This window comes from Arachis stenosperma, chromosome 1 (genome assembly GCF_014773155.1).
Source record: "Arachis stenosperma cultivar V10309 chromosome 1, arast.V10309.gnm1.PFL2, whole genome shotgun sequence".
In the NCBI taxonomy this organism is placed as follows: Eukaryota; Viridiplantae; Streptophyta; class Magnoliopsida; order Fabales; family Fabaceae; genus Arachis; species Arachis stenosperma.
The window spans coordinates 41,008,896-41,023,507 of record NC_080377.1 but is presented as its reverse complement, the minus strand read 5'-3'; the positions used below and the strand labels follow the sequence as shown (position 1 = coordinate 41,023,507).

The 14,612-nt window shown below is 36.6% G+C and overlaps 1 protein-coding gene across 19 annotated transcripts; it reads left to right on the top strand.

Annotated features, from left to right (window-relative positions):
* Nucleotides 1-1,146: 1,146 nt before the first annotated feature.
* Nucleotides 1,147-12,934, top strand: LOC130965234 (pentatricopeptide repeat-containing protein At1g06710, mitochondrial). Of its 19 annotated transcripts, none has more exons than XM_057890086.1 (10): nucleotides 1,147-1,638; nucleotides 2,709-2,804; nucleotides 2,889-5,910; nucleotides 6,146-6,343; nucleotides 6,451-6,537; nucleotides 7,271-7,331; nucleotides 8,357-8,438; nucleotides 9,127-9,254; nucleotides 9,478-9,560; nucleotides 11,367-12,934. In XM_057890086.1, exons 3-4 carry the CDS (start codon nucleotides 2,989-2,991, stop codon nucleotides 6,185-6,187), a joined length of 2,964 nt encoding a protein of 987 aa, XP_057746069.1. In that variant the 5' UTR covers nucleotides 1,147-1,638; nucleotides 2,709-2,804; nucleotides 2,889-2,988; the 3' UTR covers nucleotides 6,188-6,343; nucleotides 6,451-6,537; nucleotides 7,271-7,331; nucleotides 8,357-8,438; nucleotides 9,127-9,254; nucleotides 9,478-9,560; nucleotides 11,367-12,934. The 19 variants fall into 19 exon arrangements, with proteins under 19 accessions (XP_057746069.1, XP_057746036.1, XP_057746028.1 ...); XM_057890053.1 differs by adding an exon at nucleotides 10,899-10,958 and having other exon boundaries at nucleotides 8,357-9,254; XM_057890045.1 differs by adding an exon at nucleotides 10,895-10,958 and having other exon boundaries at nucleotides 8,357-9,254.
* The last annotated feature ends 1,678 nt before the right edge of the window (nucleotides 12,935-14,612 follow it).

Sequence of the window (14,612 nt, the reverse complement as noted above, 5' to 3'; positions counted from 1 at the left end):
TATCAGATCGATAATTTATGTCAATTTAAAAAAAGACCATAATGGATCGATAATTAAGGAGTTAAAAATACATTCTGAAATATAAAACTTTCAACCTAATTTATAATATTCACATCTTTAATTCAGCAAAATTTTTATGTTTTTGACAGGGCAACAATTTCACAACAAAGGTAAAATCATATTCCAAGAATAATTGCATACCTAAATCTTCATTAGCAACAACATAATACAAAATCAACAAACAGTGCAAATCTCAAATGAACCAACATCTAGAAAAAAAATTAAAATAATGAATTTCGACACAGATCCACCGACTGCCACACTCACCATCATAGTCTATAATAGACACAACATGTATATTATAACAACCAAAACAATTAAAAAATTGATTTTTAAATTAAATTAGAGAAAAAAAGAAAGAAATCGGAAAAGAAAAAGTAAAAGAAGATGAATTGGCTCACCGGAAAGGAAGTAAAAAGGATTGAGAAGGTAGATACGAGAGAGAAGGAGCGCGCTACGATGGTCGGTAGCAATGCGAATTACGAGGGAAAGGGCACTATGGTGGTCCTGCGGAGGAGGAAACAGCGCTTACAGAGAGCGCCTTGCGGCGACGGGGATTGATTGCGAAGGGCACCAGCATTGTGCAAAGGATCATCGAGGTGGAAGCCGCGGTGGCGCAAATGTGGGCTTAGCCTTGGGTATGCAAGCTGCGAGTAGCGAAGATGCGACAGGAAAGCAACATGGATGCGAGTGACGTAGATTAGCTGGTGGTGCGACGGGAGACTGGTGACGTACGCGGCACACCGCAGAGGCGACAATGTAGTGGTCTGCTCGATGGAAGTCAGGACATTTCCAAAACTGCGATGAGAAGGAGTGGAGACGTTTATAAGGCGGTTACTATTTGCCTAATTCTTATCTTTCAAATTCTGTTTAATACTAATTATTTAAATTTTGTTTTTAAAATTTAAAATTTAAAATTAATTGTTGTTGGTAAAACTTTCGCAGATTCTAACTTGCTACTTATACTTTTCCTTTAATTTTTTCTTAAAACCCCCACGGCCCCACCCAAAACGACCTTGTTTGACGTTTTAATAATAATAAAAAAGAAAACCCTAGTCTGAAGCCCACCCCACCCCAGCTCTCTCCCACACACCCTCTTCTCTCTATTCCTAACGGCACACTCACACCAGAGAGCTGGCCGCTGGCCGCTGGCCGCTGGCCGCTGGCCGCTCACCTCGACATCACCACCACCGCAAGATCGCCGGCGTCTCCGCCGTCGCCGCGCCTCTTTCCTCCGTCTGAGCTTGGCTTCTCGCGCGTCTCTCGCCTCTGCGTCTGGTCGAGCTGTGCTTCACTGCTTCTTGCTCGTCAGCTCGTGTCCTCGCCATCACTGCACCCACCGTCCCGCCTCTCTCCTCCGTCTCCTCTCGGCTTCTCGCGTCTCGCCGCGCCTCTCTCCCTCGTCGCATCTCTGCTCGAGCTGTGGTTCCTCCTTGCTGCGCCTCCCTCCGCCTATCCTCCGTCTCTGTGGGTGGTTATTGCGGCTCGTCCCTCGTCGTCTGTGGTTGTTGCTGCCTGCACGCTGCCGTGCGTCATTGATTCTGCCGTGCGTCTCCACTCGTTGGACGACCACCGAAGGTTACTTATTTTCTTGCTTACTTTTTTTTTGTTTTTAATCTGTTGTTCATAAAAAAATGTTAATGTGTTCAAAATGATTTAATTAGAAACAATTAGTTAAATTTGTTTGTGTTTGTGCTGATATCTTATGACGCTATGTATGTAATGTAATTGACTAATTTCTTGGTTATGAATTTATGACGAGACTTGAATTTGTTAATTTGTTGAATGGGAAGTTTGCTAATTACTAATTTAGTTATCCTTCTGGCTGCTGAATTTCTGTTGGTTTGCTAATTTTGAATTTGGAAAGAAAATGTTTGGAGATTGCTATTTAGTTATTTAGTTTTGCTTTGCAGTTATGATATTATGATTCTGCTAATAAAAATAATAGGGATGCACCTTATTTTCAATTTTAATTTTGAGGGCCCTGAAATTACCATTGTTAGATTGATTGTTGATTGCCTCTAATTTATTGTTAATTGTTAACAAGCTCCATTGTTACAATGTGATTGTTAATTGCCTAATTGATTGTCAATGTGATAGTGTGATAGTGTGATTAGAACTAGATAATAGGCTCTATTAGAATTGATTGTTAATTGCTAATAGATTGTTAGAATTGATTGTTAATTGCCTAATTGATTAATTGTTAATAGGCTTGTTAATTGCTTAATTGGAATTGATTGCTAATTGCCTAATTGATTTTCATCATTATTGTGTCAAATTAAGATATCATTGTAGTATTGACTAATAATATGTCTATTTTCGTATTAGTTATTTTAGAAATTGAGACTTGATTGTTGTTAAATTGTTGGTGAAGATATATATATCAAAATTTAATTTTAAGTTTTTGACTGTTTTATATTTTTATTTAAGTAGGACCAGGTCAGTCAGTTCAACTCATAACCCACCGGTTGAACCAGTGATCCAGTGACCCAATAGATTGACTGGTTCAACATCGGTTCAGTTTTGACAACTATGATAGGGTAGCCCTTTCTGTCATACACGTGTTTCACTGCTGCTTCTATTTTTTTTAAAAATATTTTCTTTATCTCAATGTATATTTTCTTTACCATTTATATATGTATGTGTAGGCAGGGACCTTCATTTTTTCCAAATTTGAATTTGATGCAATCAAGTGATAGCTGACGCTCTACCTCTTGGTCTAGCACTGACACTATGTCTATCAAGTATAATCCAATTCTGTTTTTGCCATTGATATTTTTCAATCAAGTGTATTTATATTTATATTATATTTTTATATTGTATCACAGGTTCTGCTTCTCATTACTTCAACTGTGGTACTTGGTAGGCAGACATGTGTCAAGCATTAATCCAATTGATGTCCTATTATTAAGATCTTAGATATTAGATATGATTGTGAGCAAGAGAGACTTAAACACTCTCTTCTCTCTCTCACGCTCTCTACTCCATCTCAAGTCCAAAATCATTCTCTCTTTCTCTTTACCGCAATCCTTCTCTACCTCTTCAGATGACACCCTTGAAGGTTTGGTCCACCCTGACGACCCCTTCTTACACCACACTTCGCCCCCAGCCCCCGATTTGTCACCCGACTATGCATTCCTCCGCACCACTGTCCTCAATTCAACCACTACTGTGCATTCTGACGACCCTTCCCACGATGCTATTTTGATGTCCGATGCCATCAGGAACACTAATGACAGCTTTGGTGCCCAAACGCAGAAACTTTTCAGGCAATTCAGGGGGAGATTAACTGAGGCTTTGGTGGTGCAGATGATGTGCAATGTGAGACACCCTGAATTGTGTGTCAATTTTTTCTTGTGGGCGGGGAGACAAATAGGGTACACCCACACCCCTGCGGTATATGATGCGCTCCTCGATGTGTTGGGCTGCAATGGCAGTGGTAGAGTGCCCGAGAAGTTTTTGCGGGAAATAAGGGATGATGATAAGGAGCTGCTTCAAAAGCTGCTCAATTTTTTTATTCGGAAGTGTTGCCGGAACGGTCTGTACAATGCAGCGTTGGAGGAGCTCGGCAGGCTTAAGGATTTCGGGTACAAGCCTTCTCCAACCACTTACAGTGCTTTGATTCAGGTTTTCCTTGGTGCTGGTAAATTGGACAGTGCTTATTTGGTTCACAAGGAGATGGAGAGTTACGGGTATGGTATGGATGGGTACACTCTCAGTTGTTTTGTGTATTCTCTCTGCAGAGCAGGGAGGTACAGGGATGCTCTCAATTTGATTGCAAAGGTAGGTTATATGCCCGATACGGTATTTTACAATAGGATGGTTTCTGGTTTGTGTGAAGCTTCACTTTTTGAAGAAGCCATTGATATCTTAAACCGAATGCGTTCTAGTTCTTGTATTCCGAATGTTATGACTTATAAGATCTTGCTTTCTGGTTGCTTAAGGAAAGGGCAGCTGGGGAGGTGTAAGAGAATTCTTAGTATGATGATTACTGAAGGATGTTATCCAAATCGTGAGATATTTAATTTTCTTGTACATGCTTATTGTAAATCAGGGGATTACTTTTATGCCTACAAGTTGTTTAAGAAAATGGTAAAATGTGGGTGCCAGCCAGGGTATCTACTTTATAATATATTGATTGGTAGTATATGTGGCAATGTGGAGCTGCCTATCTCGGATGTGCTGGAAATAGCTGAGAAAGCTTATGATGAGATGCTTGATTCAGGGGTTGTATTGAATAAGGTCAATGTAGGTAACTTTGCACGGTGTCTTTGTGGGGCTGGAAAGTTTGATAAAGCCTTTAAGATAATATGTGAAATGATGAGCAAGGGTTTTGTTCCAGATGATAGTACATATTCTAAAGTGATTCGTTTTCTATGTAATGCCTCCAAGGTAGAGAAGGCTTTTCTTTTGTTTGAAGAAATGAAAAGGAATGGCATTGTTCCCAGTGTTTACACCTATACTATTTTGATTGATAGCTTTTGCAAAGCTGGTCTCATCCAACAAGCTCGCAAATGGTATGATGAAATGTTAAGGGATGGTTGCACGCCTAATGTGGTGACGTATACTGCACTTATTCATGCATACCTGAAGGCAAGAAAGTTGTTCGATGCAAATAAACTATTCGAGGTGATGGTACTTGAAGGTTGCAAGCCAAATATTGTTACATATACAGCTTTGATAGATGGTCATTGTAAAGCTGGGCAGATTGAAAAAGCTTGCCAGATTTTTGCCAGAATGCAAGGTGACATAGAAACCTCTGACATGGACATGTATTTCAAGTTGGATGATGATAACAACACCGAAGAACCAAATGTTATTACATATGGGGCTTTGGTGGATGGTTTATGCAAAACAAGCAGGGTTAAACAAGCCCGTGAATTGTTGGATACTATGTGGGCACATGGGTGTGAACCGAACCAGACAGTCTATGATGCTCTTATAGATGGGTTCTGCAAGGCAGGAAAGCTTGAGGATGCACAGGAGGTGTTTGCAAAAATGTTGGAGCGTGGATACAGTCCCAGTCTATACACCTACAGCTCTTTAATTGATTGTCTGTTTAAAGACAAACGATTGGATCTTGTTTTGAAAGTTTTGTCCAGGATGCTAGAGAATTCGATTGCTCCTAATGTAGTTATTTACACAGAGATGATTGATGGGCTCTGTAAAGTTGGAAAGGCTGATGAAGCCCACAAGCTAATGCTTAAGATGGAAGAAAAGGGTTGTAATCCCAATGTTGTTACTTACACTGCAATGATTGATGGCTTTGGGAAATTAGGAAAAATTGAACAGTGCTTTGAGCTATTGAGAGATATGTGCTCAAAGGGTTGTGCTCCAAACTTTATTACCTATAGAGTATTGATTAATCATTGTTGTTCCACTGGCCTCTTTGATGAGGCACACAGACTATTAGATGAAATGAAACAAACATATTGGCCTAGGCATATATCAAGCCATCGTAAAATTATTGAAGGTATTAACCGAGAGTTCATAGCCTCAATAGGGCTTTTAGATGAGTTGGTTGAGGATGAATCAATCCCTGTTGATTCTTTGTATAAAATTTTGATTGATAACTACATCAAGGCTGGAAGATTGGAAGTTGCAGTGAATCTGCTTGAAGAGATTTCGTCATCTCCAAGCATTGCAATGGCCTGCAAGTATTTGTATACTTCTTTAATTGAGAGTCTTTCACATGCAAGTAAGGTTGATAAAGCCTTCGAGCTGTACGCAAGCATGATAAGTAAGAATGTTGTTCCAGAGCTTAGCACATTAGTCGACCTCATCAAAGGCCTTACTCGGGTTGATAAGTGGCCAGAAGCACTACAATTATCAGACAGCATATGCCAAATGGTTTGTGACACTAGCTCTCTCCGGCTTCTTGAATTACAAAACAATATTAGAATCCTTTTCCACAGCATTTTTGTGAGTTATTGAAAAAATCTGTTAACATTAAGCACTTCTCTGTCCATTCAGTAACAGAGATATGCTTCAAAACTATGTATAGCAAAAACTGCTGTGAATATGTCATTTGATTCATTGTTTTGGCAGATTTGTTCTGATAAGTTTTGGCATTTTATCATTGCAGCATATCTATTGGGTCAATGAAGAGGGAACCAGTGTAAATTAAATGATGATGCACAAATTGAATGTAATGAAGAAAGTGAGTGAATAGAAGGAGGATAAAGAGTGGTCAAGCTGGTGTAGGTTTAGCAGCTTTAGAACCATCATTGATTGGGGAACCCGCAGATCCATTTGCAACTCCTTTGGAAATATTGCTGGAATGGTATTTCTTTCCTGTATTTCATGCAAGCCATCACTCTCTTAATCTCTAATCGTTTGTGAGGCCTTTCATTCATTATTGGTCTTAATTTACAGAAGTTATTTTTGCAGTTGATGCAATATCAGCAGCAATTATGCAAGCAAAATCAGGTCTCGGAGTAATATTAAGATTCTCTTCAGTGCCAATTAATCTGCAAGGTTCGATATCTTGAAAGGAGATATTAGAACACAAGTTTTGAAGAATCATTAACCCCATGCATATATTGCTCGGCATTGATTCAGCTTTATTTCTTTAATTCTTTCTCTGGATCCTCCACTGTTATCCCTTTATTCTTTTGCCATGGCTCTTGCTACTAGTTTTGCATAAGGCTTAACATATTAGAGGGTGTTTGCCTATAATAATCTTTAATTTTTTGAGGTGGTGTCCATGCCTGTGTTATCCTACGATAAGTACTTACTGAGTTTTGTTTATCTTTATGTGCTCCATCTTTCCAAGTATGGGTTTGTTGGTGGTGATTGCAAATCATATATATATATATATATATATATATATATATATATATTAGCAGCTACTATATTGGCTCATCTGTAATTTTTTGCATGGTCTTGTGCTCATGGTTCCCAGAATAACGGCAACTCTGAAAACAAATGTTCGCCAGGTTCACTTCCTTTTTATGTGATGAACCCAGCAGTATTCTTATATGAATTGGCTATTTACTTTTGCTTTATGATTGATGAGAAGCAGCTGGTTTAGTTATAGTTTCAAACCGTGAGCTTACTTTATTCTTGGTCAGAATCTATGTTTGTGTGTTGTGTGCATCTGTTTTTAGCTATAAGTTCCAACATTTTCAACTGAGTGATAGTTGGCAAACTAAATCACTTTATTTTTTTAAGTAGATTTCTCACCCTGTTTCTCACTTGATTTATGCAGGTTTTTAGTTTATCAGCTTAATGAGTTTGAAAACAATTTATTGATGAGATTCATCTAAGAGGTATGAATATCAAATTTGTGCTTCTGGTGGCAGCCTATGTCAAATTTTGTTTACTTCCAATTTATTATCTTACATAATTTGAAACAATGATGGCGTTAGGAGTGCTTTCTAGCCATAATTGAGTTTATTGAATTTATTGGATGCTTTGAGTTCATAATTCCAGCTGCAGTTCTGGTTGATTTTAGACTTTTCATGTAATTCAGGGTAATTTATATTATATTTAGACGAGTACATAACCCTACTTTGTTGAAATTTGGGTTTTAAATCCACCAAAAACTGGTTGTAGTTATATAAAAAGATTAAAATTGCTATTATATTTACCATCCAACAACAACAACAACAAAGCCTTGTCCCACTAGGTGGGGTCGGCTACATGAATCATTATATTTACCATCCACAAAAACAAAAAAAAAAGATTGCTATTAAGACAACCCAAACACTTGATTAAGAAATCGAAGCATCTGTCTTAACCAATTATTCTTTGCTGTATTCCTCTTCTTACTTAGTCATGCAATAAAGTCTCCGAAGTTGCAGTTCTTTCTATGCTGTATTCATCTTCTAAGTTGATCTTCAATAAACTCTCCCAAATTGCAGTTATAAACTTCACGATCAAGCTCTTATAAAGTGTGGAGGTTGTAAAATGAGAAAGTGATTGTCTAATGACTCCTGAATCAATATAGTGGGGTTTACAGACAATGGAAGTTATAAATTCAATAGTGATCAAATTTCCTTCTTCTCACTTTACCAATTTCTTCGTTTTATAGATCTTTCTCCAAACTTCACAACATACATTTACGCACTTTGAAATATTTGGGTTATCACGAAGATAGATTTAGGTTGTGCATGCTTTAATTGTTACTAGTGGTAATGATGGTATCATTTCCAACATGCACACTAACACTAGAGCCCTCCAATGTTCTATCTTCATGCACTGCCATTTTACAAGAAAGCACTTTTCCTTTTTCCTTTTCTTACTTTGGCATGTAATCTTCTCTCTCATTGACAAAGGAAAAGAATGATTTCAGACGAAGAAGAGCATGATGATGATGATGATCAAGATGATCACGAGCCTTCAAGGTTGCTACTATTGCAATGCCTCCTAAAACGGTAGGCCATTCTAATAACATAGCAAAGGACAGCAATGAAGCATGCCATGCCAATTAGAAGGAAGAGAGCCTAAAAAGCTTAGTCTCAAGGCTATCTATGCCTTGCTTTGCACCTTTTGAGATGCAAGCACTTCTCTAAGTTTTAGGATAGCGGTTGACATGTGAATTGCAAGGGGAGAGTTCTTTGGGAAGCCCTACGACATTCAAATCTTGTATAAATATGTATTTAAAGAAGGCTCTTTAATGTTGATATTTTGGACAAATTAGTATAGTGTACAATTCTCAGGTTTAATAAGTACTTACAAAATTCTCACAAGGTCAGACACTCATGTTTGTTGGGTTGAGATTGCAACTAAAATTTCAGATCCGGGACTCAATTTCGGTCCCTTCAATATTTTCAAAAAGTGAGGACACATGGACTGATGGATCATCTAAATTTTGAATTTCACTTTAGAGAGTAAAGTTTGATTTCTCACCCTTGAATGGTTTGTCTCATATTTTATTTTGGTCGTCCCTATGAAATAAATGGTGAGAGATCAAACTTTACTCTCTAAAGTGAAATTCAAAATTTAGAGGATCCAAATCCGAAATTTTTGGGGAGATTGAAATTTAAATAACAATTTCAGCCTAAAATACCCTTAGTCCAAATTGTTAATTCCAAGTTTACCCATTTTGCAAAATCAAATTAGGGCACATATATCATCTTCTCAGACCAGAAGCTTCCAAGCATCGAAGATTCCTAGGTCGAGCTTTTGCCACATTGCCGCTGTCAGGACCACCTCCTCCTTCACGTCACCATCGCAGCCACCGTAGTTAGGTGAGTCGTCGTCACAATTTTATAACTCAAGTTCGTAGCCAGTGTTGTCATCTCATCTTCGACGCAGGACGAGCATCAACTGCCTCCACTTGGAGCCTCTGTCTTGTCGTTGCTGTGAGGAACACGACATAAATTTCGCCGTCGTAGCCACCGTGAGCTGGGTGAGTCGCCGTTGCATATGTTCTTTTCCATTGTGTTCTGATCTCGTTTTTTGCAATCGCAGGACCAGCGTGCCAGGACTCCGCCCTCTCGCCGCCGCCAGGACAACCACGTCCTCGTCGTCGTTAGCTTGCCACCATTACCTAGGTTAGTTGCCCTGATCTTAGTTTGTGTCCTGATTGCTTAATATATGACTGATTTGTTCATTGAACTTTTAGTTTTTCATAGATAAGTAGTATTAAATATTGATGTATGAACTGAATTCCTGAAATTTTGTCTAAATTTTTTGAGTTTAATAACTTTGAGATGAAGGTTATATTGCAATTTTGTGTTACTGAGACCATCTCTGCTTGTACTAATGTAGCTGTAGAAATTTGTGAATTGAATTCTTTTTGTATTGTTTGTGCATTGTATGAATTGAATCTTTGAGACCATTCCTGCTTGCACTAATTTAATCTGTGCCTGAGACCGAATTTATAATTGCTAATTGTTACAAGCATGAACGAGAGGAAGTTTCCTATACTCTCAATAATTATGTTATAATTATTTATTTATTTATTTTCTTTAGACTTGAATTTAGAGGGACTTCCTAAACAAATATTTTATCTTGCTTGTTATTTTTTTTTTTTTTTGTCTCCAACGAATCTTTTCCCTAAAGGATCACTTGGAGACAATATTTAATGAATAATGACAAAGACTCAAAAAGTCCAAGGTCTTTTGGCTAAAAATATAAAAAGAAATATCAAGGTCTTGGTCATTTCCTTAATATAAGCATATAGAGTGGGGTTAGGGAGGTAGATTAGATTGTGGAATGAAATTTCCAGGAAAGACAAATAGGGAGCTTATTCTTTTCCCATTTTTAAATAAAAAATATCATTTAAACACTCTAAGACACATGCTCCAGAGATATGACTTGCTATATGCTTTTTAATTTATTTTGTTTTAGTTATTTTATATGTGTCATTGCTCCTTTTCTTTATTATTTATTTTTTAAGCAAAGAATTGTATAATTTATTTCCTAAAGAATTTGGCATGCTTTGAAATTTGAATTAATTTTGGCGAGCAAGGGGACATAATGTCAATATAGAGTTATTTATTCTATGCCTTACACGTTAATTTCATTTCAATTTCCTGAAATCAGTTGGAATTATTTTGAAGTTGGAAAATTACAGTTATTCTTTGCGCATTAAAGTTTTTTATTTTCTTTTAAATGCACAAACATTTGATAGTTGAATATGAAAGGTTGTAGCATATGAGCATATCATCTTTGGAAAATACTGCACTTAGTAGTCACATAGATGTGAGGGAAAGGTTTTACGAAATGAGTATCACAATTTGTAAGTGCATTCTTTGTGTATGCGAGCTGTAGAAATTTTTGCACTACATCTAACTTCATAACCTGCTCATGAATATTAAATTAGTTTTGATGTAGATTAAATTGAATATTTATGCTTTTTTGATTGAAATGATTATTTTGTTAGGAAGGAATGGAGTCGTTCGGAAATTGTAAAACAATGTTGATTTTTATCAAATGATGAGATTGAGGTATAATAATTTGATGTTGTTATTTGTTCTTACATTATTTGTGTACTTTAGGAATAGAATTAGTGGGCAACTGTCCCTAGACAAAAGGATAAATAGTAGAATTAGACGTGATGCATTAGAACGTATAAAAGCACTCGCTATTATGTTAGAGAATGGGCTTAAGGAGCAGTGCACCTCGCAAGTACTAGGAGTATTTTAATAGGAAGCATTCTTCTACTAGGAATGTCATAGCGGCTTTGGTTTTTATTTAAGAAGAAATGGTCAATTTTAAGAAGTTCTAGTTTTTACTCTCTAAAGACACAGTCATCATAATTGCTTGTTGTCTATTGCAAAATTTTATTCGGAAGAACATGGATATGAATCCGGAAGAGCAAACTAGCCTTAGATGAATTTCTGCCTATTGTACAGGAAGCACCAGACGAGATGATTGATGTGGTTGAAAATACAAATGAGTGGACATAATGGCGTGACAACATTGCAATTGAGATGTACGAAGAGTGGCAAACAATTCGTACAGAATAGGAATAGGCGCAGTTTGAATCTCCTTGTTTAATTTGGCATGACTCTTGTGATGTAATAGCTTAATTTGTGTTTGTAAGACTATCTATTGTACGGGTAAATTCATTGTTATTGAAATTTATAAATGGTTATCGTAAGAGTTGTTTGTAAGACTTTCTAAAGTATTAATATGACTTACTATTGCGTTGTTTGATGTTATTTGAGGTGATGTTTGATTTCATTGGATTGTACAACTTATTCATGTTACACGTCTTAGGTGAGAATGGACAAAACACGTGGACTGATGAAGAAACTAAAGCATTTATTGGTTTTATGGAGGAGTGTGTTGTTGACAGTTTGAAAGTTGATTGTGGACAATTTAGACTATGGACTTTTGAAAAATTAGCCTTAACGATGCTGGAGGTGTTCCCAACTTATATGCTAACAGTTAAGCATTGCAAGAATAAGCATAAGCGACTCAAAGAGAAGTATCAATATGTCTCTGAGATGATGGCTTGCAATGGATTTGGATGAAATTCTGATAAACAGCGTGTAGATGTTGACAATAGAGATGCTCTTGAAGCATGTATAAAGGTCGTTAACAAAATTACTTAATATGATTTGTCACTTCAGAATATGTATATTAACTTCTATAAATTTTATGGCAGACACACTCGACCAAATTCTATATTCCCTGGTCAGCCATTCTCTTTGTTCCACACGACTGGAGGGTATATCCGGAAAGGATCGAGTCACGAGTGTGGGTGTAGTGGATAGTTTTGATGCACAGGAACAAGTTTATGAGGAAGATGAAGATCATAGTCCAGATGTGGACGATTTTGGAATGTCAGCAAATCCAAGTTTTGATGAAGGACAAAGAGTAGTTTCATACTGATGCGTGAGCATCTTTCCTATTTTTTCTAGTGAATTTGCATTTAAATTGAATTTAATCAAGAATTAATTATCTTTTAGCCACTATGGATGCTACTTTGAGTCGTGTGCAATTCTGTTTATTTTAGGTAGCATTTGGCTAGATTTGATGGAGTATTCGCAGACAAAGAGAAGAAGGCGAATGATGCTGTCAACCCTGACCTCTCTGCACTTAAACCTGTATAACTCAAGCTACAGATGTTCAATGGACGTGATTTCAGTGGCTTTGGAAAGCTAACTTCCAGAGTTTTTCAACGATGTATAATAGTCCATACTTCTCAAAACACGCTGTTGTTGTGTCTTGCAAAAATAGAAGGAACACAAGAATTAAAGGAGATAACCAGCGAGGAGCGACGCGTGCGCGTACCTGACGCGTACGCGTGACATGCGCCACGTGCAGAAAACGCTGATTGCTATAATTAATTCTGATTTAAATTTTTATTTTTATTTTAAAAATAGGAAAAGATATTATTTAGATTTTAAATTAATTAGGATTAGATATAAAAGAGAGAAGAAACTTCTCTTCTAGGGGATTCCACTTTTCATTCCACCTCAGCCGAATTTACCAGAATCCTAGTTTTCACTCTTTTCTATGAGCAACTAAACCTCTACTGTTAAGGTTAGAAGCTCTGTTTATTGTATGGATTGATACTATTATTTTTCTATTTTAATTCATCTTTTGATTTATATTTCAAGAATTGTTTTCGTTCTTTATTTTATGAAATTGGGTGGAACGGAAGTATGACCCTCTGTCTAATTTAGTTCTTGTATAACTTGGAAAAGTTCTTTATTTAAACAATAGCTTGAAAACAATTTCTCATAAATTCTAATTATCTGGACTTAACGGGATACGTGACATATAATCCTCTTATATTTGGGTAATTAGGATTTTTGTGGCATAATAACTAGAATTAAACTTCACCCCATAATTGGAATTAATTGACTAAGGAATTGGCGGTTGATGAATTTTAGAGGAGAATAGAAAGATCTAAGGAATTAGGGTCTAGTCACATATAGTTTGCTGTGAATTAAATCTTACATGATTAAAATAAATTAATAAGAAAAGTCAATCCGAAAAATAAATAACTCTGAAGCCTTAACTGCCTTCTTCGTATTGTTTTTCCCAACTTATTTACTTGCCTGTCTTTCTAATACTCTGAATTCCTGTTTAATGATTTTGAACACTCAAACACTATTTTCTGCTTGTCTAACTAAGTAAATCACTCAATTATTGTTGCTTGATCCATCAATCCTCGTGGGATCGACCCTCACTCACCTGAGGTATTACTTGGTATGACCCGGTGCACTTGCCGATTTGTTTGTGGGCTGTAAATTCCGCACCAAGTTTTTGGCGCCGTTGCCGTGGATTGACTGTGATTGACAACTACTGGTTGTTTGATTTCTTAGGTTAGGCGTTTTTGCTTTAATTTCATTTAACTTATTTCTTTAAATTTTCAAAAAAAAATTTTTGATTTATTTTATTTAAATTTTTTTCTTTTCTTTTAATTTTTGAAATTAAGTTTGGTGTCCCTTTAGTTGTTTTATTCTTCCTAGTTATTTTATTTATTGTGTTTAAATTTCCTTTATGTTCTTTCTTCTTTGCTTGCCTGTTTACCACATGGTACGTTTAATCCTGTTTGGTGTTTTGTGCTAAGAAAAAATAGTAGAGAGAGATCACATGGGTTACTACTCACACCCAAGTAGTGATTCATATTATTGTGGATGGAGGAACTATCCGAATTTTGGTTGGCAAAATCAAAACCAAAGAGACTTCAATGCTCCATGTTCCAACTATCAAGAACCACATTCTCCATATTCATATCAAGAACCACCAACTCTATATTCATACCAAGAACCACCACCTCTCATCCATATCAAGAACCATCATCTTTCTACCCATATCAAGAGCCACCATCTACCTATTCATACTAAGAACCATCCTCTTTTTACTCTTATCAAGAATCATCATCTTCTTCTTATTCATATCAAGAGCCACCATTTCCATATTCATATCAAGCACCATCAGATCTTGAGCTTCTCATGAAAGAATTCATACATGATATAAAGACGAGTGTCAAAAATGTAGAGAAATATGTGCAGATGATTATCAAGAACCAGGAAGAGGAACAAGCAAACTCCTTCCCAAGAGATATAATACAAGATCCTATCGAAGAAAGTGAGGAAATCAATCAAAGGAGTTCATACTCTAGTGAATTAGAGAACTTT